Consider the following 27,984-nt stretch of genomic DNA (forward strand, 5'->3'; position numbering starts at 1 on the left):
GGCTCGCTTTGAGAGTTCTGTCCGGAGGGGAGAATGACATAAAAAACCACTGGAGGGTAGCATAAGAAGAAGGAGGCCCAGCAATGCCAAGGTTAAGCAAGCCGTCTGCTAACTGAAAGTCTATTGGTTTAAACCCGCCCAGAAGCGCCACGGGAAACAGACCTGGGGTCTGCTTCCCTGAAGACCACAGCCGCAGAAAGTGCACGGCCTGTCAGGTGGGGGTCGCTCTGAGTAGGAATTCCCTCCGCAGCAGAAAGAAGAGTCACTCGAGGCCCGTGTCAAGGGTGGGGTCCCAGAGGAGACATGGACGGCCCTGGGTTGGTAAGGGTTGGGGGGTGGAGTCATTAAAAGATTCCGAATGAGAGATTCCGAATGAGACCTCGGAGGAGTCCACATCTCCTTACTAGAGAGGGTGCCAAGGGGCATGTAGAGAGGAGCATGAACACTCTGGGAGGGGTGTGGGGGGCGGGGGCCGGTTAGAGAGCCTGGAAAGGAAGGACAGATTCACAGTGAGTGGCATGATGGGGACATGAGAAGCAGAAGATACACTTGATGAATGTAGATGGGAGAAGGGGGCCCGTCATGCTAAGAAGTCAAGCCAGTTTCGGGGGAACTATCAAACATGTCAACGTAGAGGCTGACCCAGTTGGTAAACCCAAACCCAGACCAAACCCACTGCCCTAGCATTGGTTCTGACTCATGGCGACTCGACACATGACAGGGTAAACCTGCTTGCTCCATAGCAGGGGTCTCCACCTTCCTCATACAGCGACCCTTTCATACAGTTCCTTACGTGGGGGTGACCCCCAACCAGAAAAGTATTTTCGTTGCTACTTCACTGTCGTTTTGCTACTGTGATGAACCAGGCGACCCTGTGAAAGGGTTGCTCAACCCCCAAAGGGGTCGCGACCCACAGGTTGAGAGCCACTGCTCCACACGGCCTTCTCAGCTCTCCGCTTGATGGAAAGGAGGCTGAGGAGTGAGGAGATTAAGGAGGTGTTTGCCAGCACCCTGGTGCCTAGAACTTACCTGGTGCTGCCAGGGGAGCTTCTGCAAAGCTCACAGTCCACGAAGAAAGCGACTTGGGTGAACTGGGTTACACGAGGTCTCTGTAAGTTGAAAAGTAACCAGTGGCAACTAACAAGATGTCTTAACAGAATCAGATGACTGAGCCTTTCTTCGGTCCCACGAGATGGGTTCCACCTCCTACCTCTACTTTAGTAGTTGGGAGCACGTCCCATGTGCCATTCACAGACCTTGAATCCATCAGTTAAGAAAAACAAGCAAACTCAATACCATCATGTCAACTCCAACTCACAGAACCCTATAGATGACTATTCCTTAGGGTTTGAAGCACTCCCTGAGCAATTAGCCCCACGCTGAGCCCAAAGTGCCACCCTGAAGACCAATCCCAAACCAAACTCACAGCCATCAAGCCAATGCTGACTCATCGTGATCCCGTGTGGGTATCTGACACTGTAAGTGTTTATGGAAGTAGAAAGCCCGGTCATTCTCCTGAGCAGTTCATGGTGGTTTCAAAATGCCCACCATTCAGATAGCAACCCCACACAGAACCACACCTCCACCCTACCTGGTCCACTACCTCTTTTAGAGATAGAAGTCTTTGGAACATAGCCACACCCACTCATTTGCATATCATCCATGGCAGCTTTCACACAGACAGAGCTGAGTAGCTGCAACAGAGATTCTGAAAAGTTGAAGATATGTGGAAGTGTTACTGAAAAATGGGTAGAGCAGCAACTGCTTCCTGGGCAGACCCACCGTGTCAACAGGAAGAGGAAAGGGAGATGGAAGGGGAAGAAGAGGAGGAGGTGAAAGGTCCTGAGTCTCTTTTCTCCACCTCCTGGAGGGACATTCCATCTGGTGCAGACTGCCCAGCCTGTCTAAAGGCAATTGCTCCAGAGACGCAATTGCAACAGCATCAGAGATGTGGACGCAGAGACACAACCACAGCTTCCAACATCAGGGATTGCACAGTGAATGTCTCCTAACACCGGATCCTCGGAGGGGCTAGACGCTCTGAAATGACCCGAGAACAACCCTGCAGAACCGCTGGGTGAGTTCACGCTGCTGAGGACCTCCTCTGATGAGCTGCCCAGTGCTTGACCCTTATACTATCGGAGCTCCAAGTCAGGATTCAGAGAAGTGGGAAATCTGAGAGATGGTGGACCAGAGCAGAGCCCCAGCGTCCTGATTCAGAGTCCTCCTCTCTCTATTCCCATGTTCCTGTCTGAGCCTCTGGACTGAGAACAACTTGAGCTGGGGGATCAGGAACTAGATGATGGGGAACCCTCCAGTCATCAGTCCCGGCTGAGTCCATTGCCAAGGAGATGGGGGTGATGAACATTTCCTAACTTACTTATTCTGTCCATCTCCCTGCTTACAGTCGGAGCAGCAGAAAACAGATTCTTTTCATTGAAAAGAGAGGCCGTGCTACACTAACGTAAGAGACTTTAACGCACTACTCTCAATGATGGACGGAACAACTGCAAAGAAAGAAAACAAGGACCCCAAAAATGCAAATAATACAACCAACCAACTTGACCTCATAGACATATACAGAGCACTCCACCTCCCGTAAAGCCATGTGCATTCTTCTCCAATGTGTATGGACCATTCTCCAGAACAGACCGAATTCTAGGTCACAAAGCAAGCTTCAAACATTCCCCAAAAATCAGGTACTATAAAGGACTGCCATAGAGTTAATTCGGGCTCACTCAGCACCCCTATGGGAAAGAGTAGAACTGCCCCCCCCCCCCGTGGGTTTCAGAGACTATAAGTGTTTGCAGAGGCAGAAAAGCCTCATCTTTCTCCTGTCGAAGAGCTGGTGGTTTCAAACTGCTGACCTTGTGGTTTTCACCCTAGCACATAACCCACTACGCTACCAGGCTCCACCATCATGCTATTGACTAAAAAATCAATGACACAAAGAACAAGGAAAAACTGAAATACGTGGAAACCGATGAACATCTGACTTAAAACGATTAAGTAATAAAAGACATTTAAAAATTATTGGAATCAAGACTACAGGAATCCCGAAGGTGGTCTCCCCAAGATACCCTCTAGCCCAAAACTAAAACCCGTCCAGTTCATAGATTGGACTATAAAATACTGACACCCATAAGCGAAGTGTCCCTTCAACAAGTAACTATGTTTAAAAATGGGAAATAAAAAGCAAAGACAAGAAGGCAAGGGACTGGGGGCGGCGGGGAGGCGGGCACGCCGAATCAATGGAAACAGAAATAAGATAAACAATTAGAGTGCTGACAAGTTGTGGAAATTGCAAGCCATGTCCCTGAACACTCAGTATAACCACATCTCTGGGGGAAGCTAGTTCACTGTCTAAATATGTATCTAAAAAAAACAACGCAACAAATACGACAGGAAATAAAACGAAACCGCATGAAGCCAGACACGAGTGGAAGTGGGTCCATCCTGAGTCACGGAGGTCATATGGGTGCGGAGTAGAACTGTCCCTCCCACAGGACTCAGATCACCAGGCTTGTCTTTCAGGGCACCTCTGGGTGGGTTTGAAGCGCCTGCCAACCTTGGGGTTAGGATTTGAGTCCTTAGTCCCTGGGTCACCCAGGGACCTCCAAATCAGTACGGGCCCTCTTCCTCATTAGCACATTGGGGTTTCCAAGGGTACCGCAGAGAACCCAGATTAAGCAAGTGAATATTACAAGTCAAACACTGGGAGCCGAGCAGCACCGGGACATTCAGATGATTCAGAATGAGGGACCGTAGCTGAAAGTGAGGCACAAAATGGAACTTTCACTCGGAGCCCTCGCACCGTGGGGACAACAGCCCCCCACATCTCTAAACAGCCCCCCCCCCCACATCTCTAGATCCATGCAGACGGCGAAGCCAGAAAGACATGGTGCTCCCCAGCTCTTTTTCCGGGTCTATCTCCAACAGAGCGCCAGCAGCTGGCCTGTGAATGATCCTGAGACCTGCCTCCTGGGGTCACCAGGAGTGGGCGACAGCAGTGGGTCTGTGTTTGTGTATATGGGCTTTCTTAGACAACATCCCTAGCCCCTCAATGTCTCCGTCTTGGCCTCGCTACCGCCAACGTACTTATTCGTCACTCAAAGAAGTGCCTGGAGAATGGAACGAGATGGGGTGCACGCTGTCCTGGGCCCCGTGGTGGCCCGCTAAAGACACGGACTGGACGACAGGCTCTCCCTACTGTCACCGTTACTTTTCAAAGACTGCTTTCATCGCCACAGCCCCCTGCTTCCATCGGGTTTTTTCTCCTATTGCCTCTCGTCTGGATCGTTTCTTTCGGTAACCCAACACAAGCACAACCCACGCACAAACAACAGCACGGCAAAGACCTGTCCATGTACCATGGTGCTTCTCTGACCCTGAGCCCCGTGTCTCAGGGAAGCCCCTCCTCCGGCTAAGGCCACTACTCTGTCCTACCTCCTTCCCCAGGAAGGTGACTCCCTGGATCACAAACCGGAACCCTCCAGCTTTACCTGGGAATCCAAAGTCAGGAGGCTCGCCTGTGTCCATGGCTCAGGAAATGGGGAGGGGGGACCACTTGCTCTGTGGAGAGTGAGGAGTGGCTGAACAGCCCCATCCCCAGCGCCCCGCAGCCTCTCTCCCCTCCTGCCTTCTCTGTCAGGCAGGCCTTCCTCTGGGCAGCGTGGGCCTCCCCTGGGGCAGCGTTCCCAGGCTTTAGCCACAACAGGCTCTCCATTCTTCCCGGCCCTTGGCAGCCGGCTGCCTCCCACTGTGGTTCTGCCTGCTGCGGCCCATGGGCAGTTGCCCCCAGCCAAAGGGCACAGCACTGACCTCCTCTGGGCCTGGGGAGCAAGCCGAGGGCCTGGCTGGTCCCTTCACCCTGAGGGAAAGAGGCTGGCCTGGGTCTTCCCTAGAAATAGAACCCCAGGATAACTGACTCCAACCTCGGACAGTACACGTCATCTGGATTCAGCATGTTCGCAAACAGCCTTCGCTGGCCATGCCCTGTTTTCATTCAATGTGGGAGACATCTGACATCTGCCCCGACCCCCGGCCCCCATCTTCATTCCCTGGGCCTGACTTCAGGCCCCAGAATGCTCCAGATGTCAGCTCCCTGCCTCCAGGGTGACATCCACTGGGAGGAAGGGGTGGGGTTATCAGTAAACCGTTCTCTGCCCCTACATCCTAGACGGGATTCCCACATTGACTTCCCAGTTGTTCACCTCCCTGTACCACAATTGGTCTCTTCCTCCACACATTTGCTCCTCAGACCCCCTTCCAGCAGGGACTCAAAATCCAAAGAGGAAGAGGCCACAGGCTTCTTGCACTCACCACGTTTGTCCGGCTATTTTCCAACTTTCCTTTTTAGAGATCCTGAGCTCCGTCTTCAAGAATAATCCGCAGGGTCCCAGAGCCAGGCCTGGGGGCTGGGAGCCCAGGGCTGTTGCCACCTCCGTGGGGCTGTGGGCAGGGAGGGATCTCTTCCTTGGGTCTGGGTTGTTAGGGAAAGTATACTGGCTTTCAAGCAGTCCCCTCCTTTAGAGGCTCCAGTGTGCTCCCAACCAGCCCAGGAGGGTCCCAGCTGTAGCCCAGGCTGCACCCAGCGGGGAGGCGGGGTGGCTGTGAAGTTGAGCTGCCTTCCTTAAAGGGACAGCTTGCCCTGAGGGCAAGCGTCCAAACCAGCTCTTCCCAGTTCAGACATGACTGACAAAGCAACACCGGCATGGATCCAAATGTGCCAAATGTGGGCGTACCAGAACAAGAACAGGAGCAGGAAAAAGCACAGGTGGACACCTTGTTGGAAGCAGAATCTCCCTCTGATAAGAGCAATAGGTAGGTTAGGTAGCAACCAAATCTCTTAAACCACAGAGTTGGAAACAACAGTGCCAGGCTCAAAGATGGTAGCTCACCATCTGGCTCTCTATATCTACATTGCTCTCCACGGCCCTGGCAATAAACTTAGCTGCTGTAGCCTGCACCTGAAGGGGCTCGCTTTGCCTCTTCCAAATCCCCATTTCCAGAGCTTCCGTTTGTCGTTTTCCCCACTCTAGTTATCATTCCAGCATACCTTCATTTGACCAATTGGGTGGCTTCTGTGTCCAGTTCTGCTGTGTCTGCCATGACCGAGCTGGTTTAAAACAATAGGAAGCCCTGTGTGAGAGGCTGTGGACGGCCACAAAACAGAAAAGAAGGGGGCGGTCTTCTCCAGGAAACAGCTCTGAACAAGTACCAGGACACTGGCCAACCCTGCCATGCCAGTCCACTCTCTGGACATGCAGGACCCTGAGGTGGAAAGTCCCTTCCCCAGAAGAAGTTCCTCTCGCCCAACAGGGGGTTTAGCTCGCCCAGACAGCAGTACAGTAACAGCAACAATTGTTCCCCATTGACTGTGCTGAAGGATCCCAGTGGTACAGGGGTTATGCACTCGGATACTAATCAAAAGGTTGGCAGTTTGAGTCTCCCACCTGCTCTGTGGAAGACAGCGTGGCAGTCTGCTTCTGCAGAGATGGACCGCCTAGAAATCCCTGGGGGACGCTTCTACTCCGCCTTCCAGCGTTGCTATGAGTCAGAATTGACCCCACAGTCAGGGGGCTTGCTTTGGTTTTGCCTTGTTTGACTGTGTGCGAGGCATTTTCCTTTGCGCTTTGCAGGAAGGAATTTATTTAATCCCCACAGCCACTTCTAAGAGGTGGATCATGTTGTTATGGATATTGATGTTGCTGGAGTGATTCCCTAAAAGGCCCCGGGGGCTAGGGGGGGGGGCAGAGTGGTTGCATGTCGGACTGCAATCTGAAGGGTCAGCAGTTTGAACCTGCCAGCCACTCTACGGGAGAAAGACGGGGCTTTCTACTCCTGTAAACAGCTATGGTCTCGGAAACTCACTGAGGCCGTTCTACCCTGCCCTATAAGGCTGGCATGGAAGTAAGGTTTTGGGGGGTAGTTGCTCCCATTGTACAGACTAGGAAACTGAGGCTGAGGGAGATAAAGTCAATTGTCAAGTTTCCCTTTCTAAGCCCCCATGGTTTTTGCCCCTCCCCACCACTGTGCTATATTTAAATCCATTTAGTATCTTGATCCATTTCTCCATACCACCGGCCCTCGGTTTCGTCCCAATGCAGTGGCAGTTAGTACAATGCTGGAAGTGAGGTCAGTGGTCTTTCGGGTACCAGAAGGGCTACCCAAGGTGGATGGGCTTCAGCATGGGTTCCAGGAAGAACAGGCTGGAAATCTACTGTTGGGCAGGAGCCAGTGAAAATCGGAGAGGTCACAGAAGAATACTGTCTGATAGAGTGATGGAAGATGGGCCCTGGATTGGCACACAGTGGCTGCAGCCATGGAGTGGCAGAAAGTAAAGACGGCCGTGAAGTGGTGTTGAGTGGAAGCCGGCTCAGCAGGGACAAACAACCATGGCCCGGTTCCCTGGCTTTGGCTGGCCCCCCAGAACCAGGTACATTGGAGGTACATCTCAGGCTAAGGCGGCATGAGATCATAATCATGCCCATACTGATTGCAGAGCATGGCTGTTTCCCAGGTACTCCTTGATAGATCATGTCATTCGGGCTCTGTATCAACTAGCCAGGTAGGTATCAAAGGTGTCCAGTGGGACTATTGGAGGGAGGCAAGTTTGGCAGTTAGATACGTTTGTATCAACTGATGCATCAAAGTGTCCAACCTGTCATTCAGGTCACAGCCTGCTGGGGTCTCCTTGTGGGCCTGGCCTCCTCAAAAGGAGGGCCCAGGGAAGCCCATCCCCCAAAGCCCCTTCTGCTACTGACCCTGAGAACTGCCATGTGTTCACTGACCTTGGATCTAAGCGAACCCCTGACCCACTGGCCTGTGCTCCTCCTGCCTCTGCATCACTGCATGTGGCTGCACGAGTGTGAAGAGGGACTTACAGACTACTATCAGACGTATGGGCCTGAGTTGTGCTGCACTGGGGTGTTTTCTCGATAGATAGCGACTTCTTGATATAAAGCTCTTTCTTGTACAGAGGTGAGTGTCACTGAATTTGTTTCTCTCATTAATGCGGCCTAACACAACAAGAAATGGCTTGAGGCTGTTGGCCTTAGGCCCAGATGGCCTTAAGAGGGATGGCCAGGTGGCCTGAGCTTCTTCTAGCCAGGCTATGCTGCTCCATCCCTTGACCCTGCCCTCCTAAGATAGGTAGACAGGCACCAGCGTGCCAGTAGGCATGGGGGTAAACCATCTCAGCTGGTATGGGCCACATTTTCTCTCTGGGCTGATGAACTCTTCATGGCCTAAGTGCTAAGGACGCCACTGCTTCTAGTTTGCCACTGTTGTCATCAGGGGCCATCGAGTCTGTTCCAACTCATAGTTACCTTGTGCACAGCAGAGTGAAATACTACCTGTCCCGCATCATCCTCTTACGACGCCGGAGCCGACCGTTGCAGCAGCTGTGTCAACCTAGCTACTTAATGGGACTTCCTCTTGTTCGCTGCCCTTCTACTTTACCAAACATGATATCCTTCTCCAGAGACTGGCTTCTCCAGACAACACGTCCAGAATATGAAGACGAGAACCTTGTACAAGCCTACCAGCTCCAAGGAGTGAAGGGTTGTCACACAGGGCATGTGTGGGACCTGAGCAGGCAGGTGAACCCAGCACTGGGCATCACTGGAAGAGTCAGGAGGCCTCCCATGGACCACCAGGAAAACTAGAGTCAGACCCGTGAGGGCCATGTCAGAACCACAGAGACCCCTGGGGGCAAAGGAAGGACTGACTCTCGTGACCTAACTCAAGTCAGAAAAAGGCAAGTTCAAGGACCAGGAGAAACAGGAAGTCAGAAATCTTATTTTGCAGGATACATACACACACACACACCAAAACTACACCAAACTCACTGCCATCAAATCAATTCCCACGTATATGAAGGTTTTAACCTTTATGGGAGCTGACAGCTTCCATTTCCTCCTTCAGAGCAGCAGATGAGTTTGAATCACCAACCTCATGGTCAGCAGTTCAACACTTACCCAACAGTGCTACAAACATCCACATATGGTATGAGGAAGCTTCAAGAAACTCCTGGAAAATCGAATGAAAAGATAATGGCAATTCACCACAAACTTCGCTGAGTCTCTGAAACTTGTATACACACACACACACACACACACACACAATATATACATGAAACTGTCTGTCTTCTAGACCAGTGGCCAGAAAACTTTGGAGAAGGAAGAGCCAACCTCGTCTCACAACAATTTAAAAATTAGTCGATAGCCATAAATACATGTTTACAAACAAATGAACTCACCATTATCTGAATACGAGCCTTTAAGATCTTTTCAATTTTTGTTGCACCGCCACATGTGGCTTGTCAACAGGAATGTCAAGCAGAGAGAGCATGTGTCCCACGTCCAGGGAGGAAGACAGGAGTCCCCAGAATCCTCAGGAGAAGGCCATGCCCACACGGAGGCCTCATTGGCTATGACCTGATTGACAGATTAGACTCCACCCCCTTGCTCAAATGGACAGATTAGGCAACTGCCCCATGGGTGGGGCCACAGGACTCATGAGTAAGAGTTGCATGTCAGTCCTGGCCTGGAGTGTGTAATCACCGGATCCTTACTGCCTTTTGCGTGACTGTTCTCACAACACTTCACCAGTTGCCTTACATCCATTTCATCTCTTGGTTGGCTGCCTTAGACTTCAGAAGCCACGAGGCCAGGAGGAGAAGGGCCAAAAAGCAATGGAATCTGAATCTGGATCCTGGCTTCCCACCGAGTTCCCCCCGCTCCCCAAACCCCACAGCTCTCCCTGTGCTCACACGGCTCCCTCTGTTGTGGAGCCTGGAGCTCTGGAGTGGCTCGTGCGCAGACTGCAAGGACCATTGTGCAAAAGCGTCCAAGGTGCGGTCTCCCTGGTGAAAGAAACTTCCATCGGCCATGTCCAGAGTTGGACTGAGGAATCTGACCCTGGGGCCTGGAGTGGGAAGCTCTCCAAAGAACAAAAGTTTCCACCACAGCAACAAGAATGTTAGACATGATGAAAATAAATAAATTAGTGAACATTCTCAGTAAAGGGGGAGAGAGCAGGGAGGGTTAAGGGGATCGGTTTGCAGAAGCCAAAGAAGGCAAAGGCCATTCTGGTTCCTGTGAGGTTTCCTGCTGGGTAGGCAAGCGTTAAGAGGATTTGAGAGCTTGTTGGAAGAGAGGTGGGTGTCCTTGGCCAGAGAAGGAGGGGTACATGGAGCCTTGGAGGAAAAGCAAGGAAGCAGAATGTGCTAATGGTTTCCCTTAGACATCAAGGGTGACCCAGGGGCTGCTGGGATTCTCTATCTTTCCTCTCAAAGAATGAACCTACTCCCCTGACCTTAAGCACGCTGCAGGAATAGACTCGGGGGCAGGATGAGATGTAATGAACTTAAACAATGACAGGAAGAATTTCATTTTAACCGAAGGATCTCAACTAGATTTATGTCTCCCAGGGGACACACGGCAATGTCTGCAGACATTTTGGCTGTCACGGCTTGGGGATGCTACTGGCATCTAGTGGGTAGAACAGAGGTAGTGGGCTGCTAAACACCTGACAATCCGTAGCATTGTCCCCACAACAAAGAATGGTCTGCCCAGGGCAGAGACTAAATTTTGAGTTCGGAGAATTTAAAATTTAGTGGAGAGGACTGGGGAACATAGCTACAGAATGGCACGATCCCACGGGGGCAGGGGGAAATACAAGGGAGCACTCCCCCCAAATGGAATTTTTTTCTAAGCTATGTATTTAAATCATTTTATAAAACAACCTATCACCTTCCAAGTACTCTCCATTACACTCAATGCATTTGTCAAATCTGCAATTCCATTCATGGAAACCCATCTGGTTGGATGGCTGACAACACCTCACTTTTTTGTTTGTTTGTTTTTTACCCACCTCTTCTACGTGGTCAAATTACTATCCTGTCATGTCCCTCTTCATTCGAAGAAACAAAAAGAAGTCGCATGGGCTGAGGTCAGGTGAGTAAGATGTATAGGGTAAGAGAGGTATGTTACTTTTAGCCCAAAACTGGTACACTGAGATGCCTGTGTGAGCAGGTGCATTGTCGTGGTGGCAAAACCAGTGCCCCATCTGCCACAGATCAGGCCTTTATTGTCGCGCGCTGTTATGCAATCTTTTCAGAACCCCTAGAGAGAAAGCCTGACTAAAAGTCTGACTTGGTACAATGAACTCCAAATGCACTATCCCTCTCACATCAAAAAAAAAAAAAAGCATTGTCTTGATCTTTGATTTCAGTGAGATTTTGGGGGGCAAGGTAATGCTGGCTTCTTCCATTGGCTTGATTGATGTTTGTTTTGGGGGTCATAGGAATAGCACTGTGTCTCATCACCAGTAATGATCTTGGAGGAAAAGTCGTGGTTGTTTCAGAGCTGTTTTTTCAAAGCACAGCATGCTTCTGCTCGACATTCTTTTTCCTGGTCAGTCAGAACCCAAGACACACATTTTGAAGCAACCCTTCTCCTTTCCAAATCTTCTGTTAGAATTCACTGAACTGAGCTCCAAGATAGTCCAGATAACTTCATCGGTGGAGGACAAGTGCAAGAATCTTGTCAACATTTTCATGCATTTGGGAAGTTGACAGACATCCAGAACAAGGTTTGTCATCAATTGACATTTCACCTTTTGGGGAAACAAGAAAAGCACTCGTACACCTGAGTTTTTCCCATGGTGCTGTCCTTGTAAGCTGCGTTCAACATCACAACAGTTTCTGTGGCATTTTTCCCAAGCAGGAGACAACATTTCACAGCCACATTTTGTTCTCTTAAATCAGCCATCACAAAAAAATGAGGTTCAAGTGAAAAATTGCTTTCATGAAAAAATTCACTGTGACCAGAGAGAACCTTCCCAGGTGACACCACTGGGTACACTAACTCAGAGCAAGCTGCTCCATGCTCACCTAGTGGGACCAACTCATACTAGAAAACTGCCTAGCAGACCCTTTTTCTGTTTTTTCTTGGGCGGGGGGGAGTGGATATGCCCTAATATAGGGAGTTGTTATTAGCTGTCCTTCTGTCAGAACCTGACCCACGGTGCCCCCACACCCAGTGAACAGAACACTGCACAATCCTGTGCCATCTCCACAGTCACTCAGGTCACCGTGAGCCACAGGAGTTTCATTTCCTCGGTTTGGGAAACAGACTGCTAGACCTTGCTCCCAGTTCACATCAGTCTGGAAGCTCTGCTAACCCCGGTTCAGCAGCACAGCCATAGGAAGGTGCATTGGCTGGGAATTGAACCTGGGTCTCCTGCATGTAAAACAAGAATTCTATCAGTGAACCACCAATGCCTTCACTATAGGCACATAGTAGGTAAGGGTCACTTAACGCCCATCATGCGTTCAGTGGAATGGGTCATGACATGACTGGGATGCTGGGTGAACATCTTAAGAAAGCTCCAAGGGAGCTTGCTTCCAGCAGTCCTCATTGCCACTGCCACCGCTGCTGCTGCTGCTGCTGCTGCTGCTGCTGCTGCTGCTGCTGCTGCTGCTGCTACTGCTGAGAGAACTGCTGGTGTCGCCAGAGGAACTGGCCTGTGCGGCCAGCAGCAGCAGGTCCAGCTACTCGGCTTGCTGGTACAGTAGGAGCAACAGTTAGCACCGGGCTAAAAGATGAAGCCCAAGAGCCTTGCCCTCGGCCTCATCCACCTGGATCCCACCCGTGGTCCTACGCTACAGGAGTCTGGGTTTAGGGTCGTTCACACCAATAGAGGAAATAATAAGTAAAAGGAGAGCTCCTTTCCCTTACTAAACAAAAACCAAAAAAACACCCACCACCACCGACAGGACCACTGACGCGGATGAGTCCGAACGTTATCCAAACGGCTGTTAAAGGGCACGTAGTGTCCTAGAGCTCTCCACTCTGTGGATACACCCAAACCGACAGTGCTGTGAAACCTTTCAGGTGGTAGCATACGTTGGCACAGCAGAGAAACCCCTCTTATTTCTCCTTCCTCCTCCGGGATGAAGAAGGAAACAGAGGGAGCATCGTGGAGCAGAAGCTCCATTATTTAACCATCACGCGGCTTCAGCGTGCAGAGAGGCGAAGAGCAGCGTTCAGCAGTGGGGCTGGAGTGGAAAGAGAGCAAGAGCGCGGAAGGGCTGTGCGTCGTAGCAAAGTGGGATGGCTAGCTGGAGTGGCTGGTGAGCATCCACAAGGGAAGGAGGGAGGGAGGAGGAAGGCCAAATGCACGGCTTTGGGCCAAGCCATCGTTTTCAGAACAAGGTTCTGGCCAATATCCAATTTCAAGTTTGTTTGTCTTCCTGTGATGTAAATACCCTCCACCGCCCCTGTGGCGAAATCAGTTCCTTTCTGTGGTCTTTTGCCTTTGCTCTTTGGAAAAAAACAGCTTGACAGGGTGTTTGTTTTTTCCTACCCCCTCTAAACTCTGAGAAGTTAACTTTGCTCTAATTTTCTTCCCCCTAAGGATTTGTTACTTTGGTCCAGGGTTATTGGCATTTCCTGGATAAGCTGTAAACAGCTTGTGGTTTGGTGCTTTGTGCTTGGCCTGGGGGGAAGCAGCCTGCCCTGATTGGTAGGCACCTTGCAGGGATTGGTCAATAGGCTATTCAAATGAAGTGTCCGTTGCCTACTATGCAAATGAAGGTTCTGTGGCGGCCTCTAGTGGTGAATGGCAGGCCCGTGGGCCCCTGTCAGAGGGGCCATGCCTTGAAATTGGGAAAGAGGTATGCATATTTGCAGCCAACCCCTTGGAGGGTTTTGAGACAGAAAGAATCAGGAAGAAGCAGAAAGGAAAAACAAAGAAGGAAAAAGCAAAGGGAGAGAGGTGGCAGGGGTTGTTCTAAAAGAATGGCAGCAAACACCAGTCAGGTTTGTAATACTGAAAACAGCAACACAACCAGAAGGGGCCCAGTGGCAGCACTGGTGACAGCAGGTTCAGAGGCATCAATGGTGACAGATGGCAGATCAAGAGGCACCTGTCCTGAGGGACCGAGAGGAGCCAAGCTAACTGTCCTGCACTAAAAAAGGGAGACTCGACCTGCGGGACTACCTGACCGCCATTCCAAGCTGCACCTTGCTGCTTCCACCATCAGCCACTTCATCAATGTACCGTCTGTGCGTTGCGTGGGCCCGTTGCGACTGTTCATCAAACCCCATTGGGTAGAGAGTGCCACGGGGTGAGGGGTGGCTGGTGTCAACATGGGGGAAAGTTGGAGAGTGGAGGTAGGTCTAACCTCCTCAGAAGAGTCAGCCTTAGCCTCATCTGGATTCACATTGTCAATGTCATTGAGGCCGATAGGGTCCCTCTGAGTTGGGATCGACTTGACAGCAATGAGTCTGGTCTTGGAAGACCACCGTAATGTTTGGCATGTTCACCACGGTCTTCTGTTACTAGTGTGTGGTGTGCGTGTGCGTGTGTTTGTGTGTGCGTGTGTGTGTTTGTGTGTGTGGTGTGCATGTGTGTGTGTTTGTGTGTGTGTGCGCGCGCGTGTGTGCGCGTGTGTGTGCATGTGTGTGTGCGTGTGTGTGCATGTGTGTGTGCGTGTGTGTGTTTGTGTGTGTGTGTGGTGTGTGTGTGGTGTGTGTGTGTGGTGTGCATGTGTGGTGTGTGTGTGTGTGTGTGTGCGCGCGCGTGTGTGTGTGTTTGTGTGTGTGTGTGCGTGTGTGTGTAAATTAGGATATTCCTGTCACCACCAAGTCCATTCCAACCCATGATGACCCACGTGGGTCAGAGGAGACCTGCGCTCCACAGGGTTTCAATAGCTGATTTGTCAGAAGTAGACCGCCAGACTTTTAAGAAAACGCTGGGTAGGTGCGAAGGACATGCTTTTTCAGGTCTTAGCAGAGTGTGTTAACCACGCTGCACCCCCAGGGGCTCTTTCAAATCGGGGAATGAGGGTTCCCTACACACCTGAGTCAACACGAGTCTGCTCACACAGCGAATATGCACTGCGGGCTTTCTATGTGCCAGACACCGTTCAAGTGTTAAACACAATCTCACGTGATGTTCAGAGCTGCCCGATGGGGGCGCCATTGTTATTCCACCCAATGGGGAAGGCATCCCAGATAGGGGCGGCTGAAGATATTCGCTCAGGGGTACCCAGAGAGTGAGCAGGAGGGGCGAAATCCACACCCACGTGGCCCTGTTCAGGAGTCCCTGCTCTGGACTTGTAGTCCGCCCTGCTGGCCACCAGGGGATACTTTACAATCCTAAAGGATTCCATGGAAAAGGAGCGCGGAGCTCAGAGCCACCGCCTCCGACTTTGGACCCTTGGTCCTCAGACTTCCAAGTCCATACAAATCACCGGGAGGCCTCTGGACACTTTGTCCAAGATCTCCCTCCTTATTTACGAAGTGTGCAATACTCGCAAGGGGCAAAAATGGTCTAAGATCTATACATACCATTTGTACTCAACCCCGCTTTAAAAAGTTGGCCCCCCCAAAAAATGGGGGGCAAGAGTGTTCACTGGGTTAGCCAGTCCCCCAGGGGTTTGTTTCTGTCAGGTGAGAAGGGGGTTCAAGAGGTGAGAGGACGGTATAGCCAATCCTCTCTCCTTCTCTGGGTTCTGGGGTCGTCAGCTAATTTTGTTTGGATCGTTGTCTTTCTGTTTCTATTTATTTGAGGCATTTTCTACAATAAACTTGCATTTCTTTCCTAAGCGAACAGAGAAAGGTCTGGGGGTTGGGTTTCTAAACCTCCTCTCCTGCCCAAAACATTTTTTTACCACGACCCACTTTGCACGCCCTCTGCTCTCTGTGCTGGTGGGCTTCCTCTTGGTCCTTGCTGTCTGCTTCCAGCTCTGAGTTTGCTGGATGGTCAGGAGGGCTGCCTTGGCAGAGCCCGGAGCAGATCTCCCCGGAGCAGATCTCCCCGGAGCAGATCTCCCCGAAGCAGATCTCCCCGGAGCAGATCTCCCCGGCACTCGCCTCAGCGCCTCCTCCATGCCGTAAACTGAGCCACCTCATGGTGGCAGAATGCTTCCGCTCCACGGAAGGGCAACATGCCTCCTTGCCCACCTTGCCCTCTACTGGGACTCCTCCCTAAGAGGGCTCTTCCTGCCCGGAGAAGTGTGTGTGTGTGTGTGTGTGTGTGTATGCATGCACACACATATACACACACCACACAGCCACACACCTTGTACATACATGCACATTGCACACGCATGTGTAGACATGCCATACAGCCATACACACGCACACACAACTACACAAATCACACACATCATGCACCATATACATACCACACAGGTATATGCACCACACTCTCAGATACACACCACATACAAGGTCACACACCATACAAGCACACACATGCCACGTCTATACACATCACACACATCACACACCACATACACACATACCACACACGTATGCGCACCACACACAGATACATACCACATACACACAGACACATCCCATATAATTACATACTGCATAACCATACACGTTGCACACATCACATACACACAACATATAGCCACATACTACACATATACACAACTACATACACGTATACACACACCAAACAACCCCCGCACCACAACCGCACACGTCACATATGCCACCCACCACAATCACATGCCATAGAGCCTCACAGCACACACAGATGCACAGATACACACGCCATACAATCACATGCAACACACATGTACATACATACCACAGGCATGCATGTCATCACACCATACATACCACCCACATGTACAACCACATACACCACACATACACACTCCATACACTCACAAGAGCACACAGTATAGCCAACACATCACATTCAAACGTTCATACACAATCATACATGCCACACATGTATACCTGTAATTCATGTACACGTGTGCCACATATACACATGCACTAAACACATACACACCACACATCTCACACACACATACACCACACATAAATTCACAGCACACAAAACACACTTACACACAAACTTTTCCTCACTCCCACATACACACCATACATACATGAAAATACACGCGTACCCCGTGCATGCGCGTGAGCACATACTCCAATCCACTTCTCCCTTCCTTCTGCATCTGGAGGAAGATGTCATGTGGTCAGCGCCCTCGGATGACCTGGGAGGCATGCTCCCCACTGTGGTTGGTGAGAGGCTGGGTAGTCAGGAAGGAGGGGTGGCAGGGCAGCCAATGCCCTTGCACTTGGCTCTGAGAAACCACCCTTATTTTCCTGGACTGTACGAGCATCCCATGTCCCAATGTGAGGAATCTCTCTCTGGGTGACACACACTTTCCCCAAGAATGCTGGGCTTTTCTATGAGGAATTGTATGTTTGAAATTCTTGGAAACCGGACAAAGACTAATGAATGGCTGGCTCTTCCCTAGGTTTGGGAGAACCCTCTAGAAAGCACAGCAGGAGAAGGAGAGGGGGATGGGAAAGGGCAGAAGAAGAGGGCATGGGTGTGTTTGCTGCAGGAAGGAGGATGGTAGCACTGAAATCCAGGATCAGACCTTTCAAGTTACCAACACCCCAGAGCTCCCCTTGGCCCAATGTCAGATGCCAGCTCCACTGCAGGAGCTGAAGGTTGAGCCGGCAGAAGTGAAGCGGCAACAGGTACCAAAGACCACTGTGGAGTCGTGTTGCTTGTGACGTTCACCACATAGGGAGTGGGCTGGGAGACAGCCCGAGCCTTACAGGGAGCCTAGGATCTTAAAGACAGATAGCCCTGGTTTTGAATCCACGTTGCTGCTGAATCGCTAGCTGACTTCAGCCAAGGGTTAGAATCTCAATGTCCTCTTCTATAGAAATGGGGTATCACTCGCTGTTCGGGGCTATTGCAAGAATGGGATGTGTTGGAGGGTGTACACACCTGGAAGACGGGTGGGGGCTGCAAAGGAGTTACCCTCCTGACAAGTGCTACACTGGTGACCCCGAGGGTCAGAGCAGGGCTTACAATCACGGACTTTTAAAAGCAGACCACCAAGACCTTCTTCAGAGGCAGCTCGGGGTGGACTTGAGCTCCAACCTTCCTGGGAGCAGCCAAGCGAATTGTGCCACCCATGGATTCGACAGCCAGGCCGCGCCAGATGGCATGGCGTCAGTTCTGATTCATGGGGACCCCGCATGTGTCAGAATGGAACTGTGTTCAGTAGGATTAGCAAGCACTGACGCTGATGGCCTCCATGAATGATAGGTGTCATACGGCCACTCGGAGGAGTAGAAACTTCGAGAGCCTTTGATAACGTGGCCCTGCTGCAGAAGACCTGACAGCCGCAGGGCGGCCCAGCATTGGGAGCACAAACGCTTCCGGTGAATGGCAGCCAAGCTTAACCTTTCTCCTCCTTGATGCTCCTTGGAGGCCTCTGTAGGGCTTGGCAAGCTTGGGCCGGGCCACCTTGCCCCATGACCCGGCCGCAGCCCCCCTGTGACCCCAGGTGCTTAAATCCAGAAGGTGAATGTGGAGGCTCCAGACCCAGCAGCAGGCACGGCCTCTCGCTCTCCTCCACTTCCAGTGTGCCAGTAAAGTCGGGAAAGACCAAGCGCCCCAGTCTGCTTCCGTCCTGAGAACTCGGTGAACTCCGAGTCCTCCTGGAGAGAACGGGAGCCCATGTGAGCAGCGCCCCCCCACCCCACCCCCCCACCCTGTATGCCCACCACCCCTCCCCCGCCTCCACCAAGAGAGCCAGTCATCTGGGCAAACAGACCACAGTCTCCAGGGTGTTCTCAGTCTAGCCAAGGATGCAAAACAGACAGAAAAGACTTGGGAACACAGAAAACCGAGGGGGAAAGAAAACAGTGTTCTTTGAAAGAAGACCTGTGTGCGGCGGGGTCCTGAGGTGATTCAAGGAATCCACCTTCTGTGGGCTTCCCTGAAGCAGGGGAGATGTTCTGCAGATGGTGGGGGGGTGTTGTCAGTGGGTGAGGCTGGCAGGTCGTGTTACCCACCGTGTCCCCCGAAAGTCTCCTCTTCTACCCCGTGGGCTAACTGTAGGAGAGCAGGCACTTTTGCCCGAAACAGTAAATTTACATAACCTCACCATGGGGCAGCGCTCCTCGCGGCTCTGGTTACAGCAACAAGGTTTAAGAACTGAGGCGCTTGCCCTGGCGAGGGCAGAGGGAAAACACAACAAAACCCACATGAGGTTTTCATTTGCTGTTAGCCACGTGAGAAGGGCCCTGTCGATGCAGCTATAAATACCCAGCTGCCATTGCCACAGGATGGAAAACGCCACACACACACACACACACACACACACACACACACACACCCACATGTCCCTTCAAAGGCTTCATGGGCTTAAGAATGCAAATCAATGCTTCTAAGAATCTCTGACTGGAGAAGATGCAATGAAGACTCCCTTGCCTGGTCCTGAGGTCGCCTCTAACAGATTTCACCTGGTATGGGGGTGAAAAAACAGGAGCCCTGGTGTGAGAGTAGTTATGCACTGGGCTGCTAACCCCAGGGCCAGCAGTTTGAAACCATCAGTGGCTTCTGAGGGGAAAGAGGAGGCTTTCTACTAGAAAGAGTTATAGTCTCAGAAACTGCCAGGGGGCAGTTCTACGCTACCCTGTAGGGTTGCTTGGAGTTAGAACCAGCTCAATGGCCATGAGTTTGGTTTGGAGAGAAGTGATTCCACCACAATCCCCAGGGTGGGGTGTGGACCTGCCCCCCCAACCCCTAGAACAATGCCAAAGCCTTCAGGGGTCACACACAGGACTAAGGGCTTGATACCAAGTCAACCCCAGCTACGGGAGAACCCCTGCCCAGACCTTTCTTCGTTGGCACCTCTGGGCGACATAGACCCTCCAACATTTACAAAGGATGCCAGGGGTGGCTGCCGTCAGGTCCGTTTGGTTTAGGGCGCCCCCTGTGTGTTACAGACTAGAACTGCTCCACGTGATTTTCTTGGTTGCAACCCAGAGAAGGTTGGAGGCTTTCAACTCCAACGAGTTACAGGCTGGGCAACCCACAAGGGCAGTTCTACCCTGTCCACTAAGGTCACTCTGACTCAGAAGCATCTTGGCGGCAGTGAGTTTTGAGAAGCTTGAAACAGAAGCAGATCTCACCAAACCTACCTCCCACAAGTGCTGCTGTAAACAGCTTTTCAGTTGGCAGATGGACATGTGCACTGTTGGCACCACACAGGGACTCCAAGAAAATCACAGAAGAAAAGAGCGGCCTGCCTTGGGCCAAGTTGTCTTAGGTGGTTTCCTTTACCCAGTCCGTCATTGGCCATGGCATGCTGGAGAGGGCTAGGGCTGGCATGGCATAAACTCCCAGACACCTCTGGGTGAGAGGATCCAACAGGGCAAAGACGGTCCTCATAGGCATGAGTCACGAGACGGCAGCACCTAGAGCAGCTGGGGAACCTGAGCAGGCCAGCAGCAGCATCTTCAACCCAGGGTCTGGGAGCCCAAGGGGCTTGTAACTTAGGATTTGCATTTTCTATTCATTACAGAGGCTTGTGCAGGGATTTGTGTGCTTGTGTGTGCATGGTCTTTGTTTTGTCTGGGATGCATTTGGAATCGCCCAGCCGGTGAGAGAAGCAAAGGTCGAATCCACGTGGCACCCCATGCTAATTGCCTGTCCTCTCTTCATTCCATGACTCACAGATCCCTGCTCTTGTTTGCGGCTGAGCGTGCCTGATTCAAACACATCCAGCCTCCCCTAGACTCCTTTATCGTTTGGGGAGGGGGGTGGTCTCTACTGAAGACCAATGGATGGAGTAAGGGGCCGCTTTCAGAAGCGTGTGTTTGCAGAGAGCAGGATTAGGTGGAAGGCATCTTTTCTGTACTTTGTCCTTCTTTTCTTCCTGCCTGGAATGCAGATTGGAAGCCAGGGGCTATGCAGCCACTGTGTGACCTGGGGGCCAGGGACCCAACAAAGATGAAAGGATGGTTCCAAGGACAGCTAAAGCTGAGAGATCAGAGAAGCCAAGTCCCTGGTGACTGCAGGGCCACTGTATCAATGCTGAGTGGTCTCCACAAGGCTTCTTGTGGCACGGTGTGAGAAAGATGAAAGGACTCTAGTTGACCCAGAGGATTCTGCTCCAGGCAGCCAGACCCAAATTCTAACCAATGCCACTAGCTGTACAGGATGTCTCATGAGCTTTGAAGTCCTCTCTCCATAGATACATCCAATCAGATGATGGGAAACCAGGTTCTCACCGAGGTTCTCTGAGCATTGTGATGCCACGAAATACGTTAGAGAAGACAAGAGAGTCGCTTAAACTTCTTCAGAGACAAGCGTGATTTCCCTAGGATGGCCCTGAGACTATGGCACACTGTCACACAGTTAGGCAAATACGGGAAGTTCCCAGGTTCTGAATGAGACTGTTTCTTCAGCATGTCTTTAAGTTGAATTGTAGATCAGTCAGAATGGGTGCACACGGTCCTTATTTAGCATGGCTTGAGTGCAAGAAGGAGCCCTTGTGGCTCCTAACCTCAAGATCAGCAGTTCAAAACCACCAGCAGCCACTCTGAGAGAGAAAGATGAGGCTTTCTACTCCAGTGAAGATTGATCACCTTGGAAATCCATGGGGGCAGTCCTACTCTGCCCTTGAATCTCCATGAGCCAGAATCGATCTGACGGCAGTGAATTTGGGGGTTTTAGTGCAAGGAGAGACTCAAAGCCATGATTCAAAAGCTGCTCAGGCAGCAAGGACAGCTGATTGCAGTGAAGAACTGGTTGTGAGTTGAGGTTGATCCTATCATTTCAAAGTGACATGTCTGTAGCATCGAAGAGCAAGGAGGTCTTGTCCCTCAGTCAGAGATGTTCATAACACAGGGATTTCCTCCAGAGAATGGAGGATTCCTTCCAAACATGTCATGAGTCCCCACCCAGAGTGAATCAGGCAGACAAAGGTCCCTCCACCGCCCAGGCTTCCACCCTTCCTTGGTCATGTGTGTGAGTCAAAGAATTAAGACCTGTGATGTTGGCTGGACAAAAAAGCCAATGAACTGCATAGACTAAGAGACTTGAGGAATATCCAAGTCTTCTGGGATTTAAGAATGCCCACTCTTCTTTCTGACCAGTATTTGGCACTCACCTCTGGGAATAAGAATATTGGTAATAAATAAAAAACATTGAGTATGTGTTATATGCCAGGCACTGCATCTCACATAGATGAACCCATGCGATCCTTGCCACCACTCAGTAGTGAGGCATGTACCTCATTTTGCCCATTTTACAGATGCGGAACCTGTGGCCTGGGGAGAAATATCAAGTGACTCATCCAAGGTCCCACCTAAATCACTGCTATCAAATTCCTTCCAACTCATAGTGACCTCATGTGGGATGTTGAAGGCATGGAGCAGAAAGCCTCATCTTTCTCCTGAGAGGTTGCTAATGGGTTCGAACGGCTGATCTTACGGTTAGGAGACCAAAGCAAAACCCACTAAGCCACCAGGACTCCCTTATTTAAAGCCACACAACTTCTGTGTAATAGAACAGGGCCTCTGCCTCCAAAGCCCACCAACCTTAATGGCTCCATTTCTCTGCCCTCCCTTCTCCAGGGTGAGGCTTGCTTTGCACTGTATGGACACGGCTGTCTGTTGCTTCTCAGGTGACACCCCCCCTTTGTTGTGTGGGTGCCATGTCAGACACTGCCTTGGGGGTTCTCAAGAGCAGGCCTTACACTGTCGTGAGTTCAGAAGTATGATTTCCTCCTCTCTCTCTGCACTTCCACCAGGTGGTTAAAGACCGTCTCCCGCAATCCTGGAACGCTCAGTCCAAGCCACCACCTGAGATGTACTCAAGAGATCCATAGAGCCAGAGGGAGAGGCGGTGAAGATGTCTGTCGGCAGACCCAGGAGAAAAGCGCTGGAAAGATTAGCTCTAGTCAGCAGCAGAAATGGCACAGTGGAAAACAAGACCCTCAAGGCCCACACCTGGAGTGGAGCTCCGATTGGGTTCGGACCAAATGCCAAGGGAGAGGGCACAGAAAGAACTCTGAGTCAAGTGCATTTCAATAAGACTTTCAGAGACGCCAGCGAGGTCTCTTTGTCCAGTAAAATAGCTTAGAGCTATTCCCTGTGTCAGGCGCACTTTCCCCGAGGGGCAGAATGGCTGTAGGAGGAACAGAGCTGTGGTTGTCCCTGGCGATGAAAGTCAGAGTCAAAAGAAGGGCCAACTTCACCTGGGCAGGCAGGGTGGGAAGAGGGAGGGAGTTTTACCCTGTGGCAATGAGAAATGTGTGAGACTCGGGGCCCATGTCTTTATCAAAAGGCTGTCAGGAGCTAGCGCTTGCAAGAAATTCCAGTAATCCCCAAGGAAGAGATAGGGTGGGAGGAAGGCTTCAGAAGTTGGGGGGAGGGGGGAAGAAGGGGGGAGTGGGACAGAGAATCTCTGTTTGGTTTCTCATTTTGCAAGCCTACTTTGCATCCCCTGTAGCAGGCAGGATATGGAAAATAGGGTTGTGTTCCAAACAATCCCCAAAGTAGAGGGAAAAAATAAGGTCAAGGTTTCCGGTTCAAAGGTGATGATTATTACCATGTCGGCCAAGGGCTACAATGGCCATCTGGAGACAACCCCATTTGGAGATAGTGCATCCCAAACCAGTCTTCCTGGAGTCCATTCTGACTCATGGGACCCCGTGCGGGTCAGAGTAGAAAGGCGCTGCGCAGGGTGTTTAGTGGCTGGATTCTCCAAAGTCCATCACCACTGCTCTCTCTATAGGGTTGCTATAAGTCAGGGTTGACTCAATGGCAATGGGTTTAGGATTTTATCGTTTTGGGACTGAACTTCTTTGTACATCATGAATCTTCCAGTCTCAGAAGGTCAGGCCCTAATGGTAATAGGCAACCCCTGTCAAAGGGTCATTCAACCCCCAAAGGGGTCACGACCCACAGGGTTGAGAACCACTGCTTTGCAGGCATAGAAAACTTCATCTTTCTCCTAAGAAGCAGCTGGGGGTTTCAAACTGCTAACCTCATGGTTATCAGCTTTGCATGCAACCTACTACACCACCAGGGCTTCTGCTCAGGCTTACAGGAAGTTTTTTTAAAATTTTGATAATGCATTTTTGACAATGAAGGCTTTGTTTAAGTTGACTTGGCTTGGGTTCTCAGGCGTTTGCCAGTTAAGACCTGAGCTCTAACATAATATAATCACTTACATGATGAGGTCTGTTATGAGCAGTTGATCAATTGAAAGGACTTTTCTTTGGAAAAGAAAAGTCCCAATGAAGTGAATGCTGTCGAAAAGACTGCTAGCTCTTTGCTGGATCTGGAACCTGTGTCTGGCTTGTGATCTGATCCCCAGTTCTTTGAACTTGAGCCAGAAACCTGCCATATGCCCTGCCAATTCTGGGAGTCATCAGTAGTCTGTCATCTTACCTACTGACCTTGGATTCATTTGCCTCTGCAGTCGGAAGCCTGCTAACTGACCTGCCAATCCTAGTTTCAATCAGCACTGAAGCTGCATGAGCCAAGAGAAACCTCCAGCCTTACATCTGACTCACAGGCTGGACCGTGGCTGCCTCTCTACAATGATGTGAGCCATTTCCTTGATATAAGCTTCCCTCCCTCTTAGATAGATAGATAGATAGATAGATAGATAGATAGATAGATAGATAGATAGATAGATAAATAGATAGATGTACAAACACAATGACATAAATAAAAGCTCCACTGGTTTGCCTTTCTAGAGAATTAAGCCTAAGACATCTTTCTCATGAAATCATCCCTGACATCTACTACCTCAACAGGTCCTTCCCGTCTCTAATTTTTTTTGTATTATATTAGCAGAGGGAGCCCCAGTGGATTGGCAGTTCAAAACCATCAGCTTCTGTATGGAAGAAAGATGAGGCTTTCTATTCCCATAAAGATTCACATTCTCCAAAACCTCAGGTGCAGCTCTACTCTATTCTGTATGGTTGCTATAAGTTGGACTCTACTCAGAGGCAGGGAATTATTGTATCTGTACACCAAATATGCCTCATCGGGGGCCCTGGTGACACCATGGTTAAAGCGCTTGGCTGTTGACCAAACAATCATCTGTCCGAGCTCACCAGCTGTTCCGTGAGAGAAAACCATAGCAGTCTGCTTCAGTTAGCCTCTGCCCCATAGGACCGCTATGACAACATCCACTTGGTGGCAATGGGTTCTCCTTTTCTCAATCTCTTTTTTACACTCTTCAGAATTGACTCGATGGCCGTGAGCTTCGATAACGCCCTGGGGGAGTGCAAACAGCTAACATGTTCAGCTGCTAACCAAGAGGTTGGAGCTGCGTGTCGCCTCCAGATGCACTTCGGAAGAAAGTGCTGGTGATCTACTTCCAAACCATCAGTGCTTGGAAACCCTGTGGAGCACAGCTGCACTCTGCCACGTGTTGGTCACGGCGGGCCAGGCATCTCATGGTCGTAAACGACCACTATCCCCATTGGACAGGTGAAGAAACCGAGGCTCAGAGAGCATGCACCCGTGGCTACGCCTGCAATAAGTGGAAGAATCTGAATCTGGATCCCAGGAACATGTCTCCAGAATCTTCTCTAGAAGTCACTTTAAAGGCAACTGCTGAGCACATGCAAGCCCTTCACTGCTTCTTGCTGCTGTTCTGGTGAAAACCCAGCTGTTGGTTTAATGAGAAATTAATTATCCTCCGTCTCCTTATCTTTTACACCCACATGAACGCTCCAAGGCCTTGAAGAATTTGCTGATTCCGTCCTTATTTGTTAATACAAGCTCTCCGGCACTTGTGCTTACAGCACATGCACGGTACACACCACTCATTTCCGGAGCATGGAGGCGTGGAGTGGGAGGGCGCCTTGACCACCACGTCACCATTCACTGAGATCCGCCTGACTGCGCACACGGCGCCTGCCACGGGACATCTCCCCAAACTTTCCTGAACATAAAACCAGAGCTCCGAAATGCGAGGTAGCTTATTCAAGGTCGCTCCTCCAAGTAGTGGAGGATTGAAATTCAAACCTGGATCCGCACACAGAATCCGTGGTACAACGGCTTCTGCTACAAATTAAATTGATCTCTTTTATGCTTTGTCTTTTACACGCGTACACACACACACACACACACACACACACACACACACACGAAATTCACTTTTTCTGGACCAGTCTGGAATAGGAATTAGCTTAGGAAGAGAAGAAAGATGTTACGCTAACCTCTTGTTCTAAGGATTTTGCATGAATGAATGCCTTGAATGAATGAATGAATGGACAGAAAGACGAATGAACATCTAGAAACGAGCAGTCTCTAATCACTCGGCAGAGCCCTGGTAGCGTAATGAGTTATGCGCTGGGTTAGCTGCAAGGTCAGCAGTTTGAAACAAATAGCAAAATGAGGCTTTCCACAGTTTGGGAAATCTACAGGGGCCGTCCTACCCTGCCCTCCAGGGGCCTCTATGAGTTGGAATCTCAATGGCAATGAACTTGAGTTTTTTGAAGCATTTCCCACATGAATGCTGTGTGCTTGCTCACAGGGGACAGTAAACAAGACACAGACCAGGCCTTCTAGGCCTCTGCATCTACATTGCCAAGGTTACTGAGTGGGTCAGAGGGAGCACATTGGAGCTCAGAATGGTATGGAGAGAAGTCAGCCCCTGTTTGGCAAAAACCCAAATTGACGGAAAGTATCACTCTCCGGGCCAATGGAAGAGTTCAAACAACCTCTACCCCTGCCCTAACCAGGAGAGCCATACTCACTCAGACATTAGGGGTGAGTGTATAGCCCAATTTTTCTGGGACAGGGCTAATTTATGCCTGTTTCCCTGATGTCCTATTCAGTCAGTGCCCCTTTTGCTCTTGAAAGAGAGTCCTGCTTTAGACAGAAAATTATATGGTCACTCTTGCCTTCCAGGAAATTCGTGAGTTTCTTCAACAGCCCCTGACCAGCAAAACAAGTTGGTTTCCCAAGGTCATTGAGTTGCCTCCTTGCTGCTCCTTTGGCAGAGGGGGTCCCCACAGCACTGTCCCGCAGTGGGCACACGCTCCTGGTTGGGAACCCCCAAGTCTGCGACTAAAGTCACAACCAAGGGATCCCGGAAATACAGGGGATTTAGATTCAGCCCTACCTGTTTTAGATCCTGCCTCTGACCACTGCTTTCTGTGTGCCCTTGGGAAAATCCCTCCACCCCTCTGTACCTTAGTTTCCACATCTGTAAAAGGGGGGTGATGACACCCCTCCCATGGGAGTGTTGTGAAGACTTGGTGAAGTAGGATTGATTCAAAAAAAACACCACCTAGCACACAATCAATGCGTACCCCCTCCCACCTGGCTTTCTAGAGTGGGTGGGCACGCAGGATGTGGACATCTCAGGAACCTCACTGTCTTACTAGGCATCGATGTTGGAGTTGCTTCGTTCTCTTTGAAGAAAATATAAAACGTGACTCGACCCCTTCATGAATCTGTTGGCAAGATCTCCTTAAGCTGAGCATGGGCTCACCCTACACTGTGACCCAGCACGTCCTCTCCCAGAAACATACCCACAGAAAGGCCCTCGGATGTACTCCCAGAGACAGCACACAGCATATTAAGCAGCCCTGTTCACCACAAGTGGGTCAAGACCCAACGCTCCCCCGCAGCAGAACAAGCATTAACAAAAACAAAAAACAAAAAAACTCACCATCTGAGACCAACATATCAACAATTACTCCAAAGCAAAGAAGAGAAGGTAAGTTCCCAGGGAAACTAGAGCAATGAAAATGGAACCACCAGAATGCAGCGAAAGAGAATGTCGCACACTATGAAATGATGTAATGAAGGTCACAGCACCATTTGGGTAGAAACTGTCCAGTGAGAAGTGGGTTTGCTGTGCAAATTCTCACAGGGCAGAGGAGGGCCTAAAAGATGTGTCTTTAAAAACCACACACAGAACAGTAGATAAACCCCATAACGGAACCCTGCCCAATAATAAGAATGAGCGATCCACACAACATTAAACTGAGCAGAAGGCACACGGAAATGAGTACACGCCACAGCAGTCCACTGACATGAAGGCAAGCACAGACAAAAGGAACTGGTGATGATAGAGATCTGAGCAGCAGAGGGACTGTGGATGGATTAGCATCCCCGGTTGGGGCATACCGGTAATGGTCAATGC

General features: G+C 50.6%; 1 protein-coding gene across 3 annotated transcripts in view; it reads right to left on the reverse strand.

Moving 5' to 3' along the window:
• Positions 1–27,984, reverse strand: part of DAAM2 (dishevelled associated activator of morphogenesis 2) — a 137,167-nt gene that overhangs the window by 96,701 nt on the left and 12,482 nt on the right. Inside the window, exon 1 of one of the 3 annotated variants that reach the window (XM_075555156.1) lies at positions 5,323–5,592. The exons of 1 other annotated variant lie outside the window; for it this stretch is intronic. Coding sequence is in view for 1 of the 2 variants with exons in the window: in XM_075555154.1 (XP_075411269.1) it covers positions 4,503–4,539 (37 nt within the window). In the remaining variant the exon portion in view is untranslated. Of the gene's footprint in view, positions 1–4,502; positions 4,625–5,322; positions 5,593–27,984 lie in introns of those variants that run through there. One more of the 3 variants, XM_075555154.1, reaches the window with a different exon arrangement.

Source organism: Tenrec ecaudatus, chromosome 7 (genome assembly GCF_050624435.1).
Source record: "Tenrec ecaudatus isolate mTenEca1 chromosome 7, mTenEca1.hap1, whole genome shotgun sequence".
In the NCBI taxonomy this organism is placed as follows: domain Eukaryota; kingdom Metazoa; phylum Chordata; class Mammalia; order Afrosoricida; family Tenrecidae; genus Tenrec; species Tenrec ecaudatus.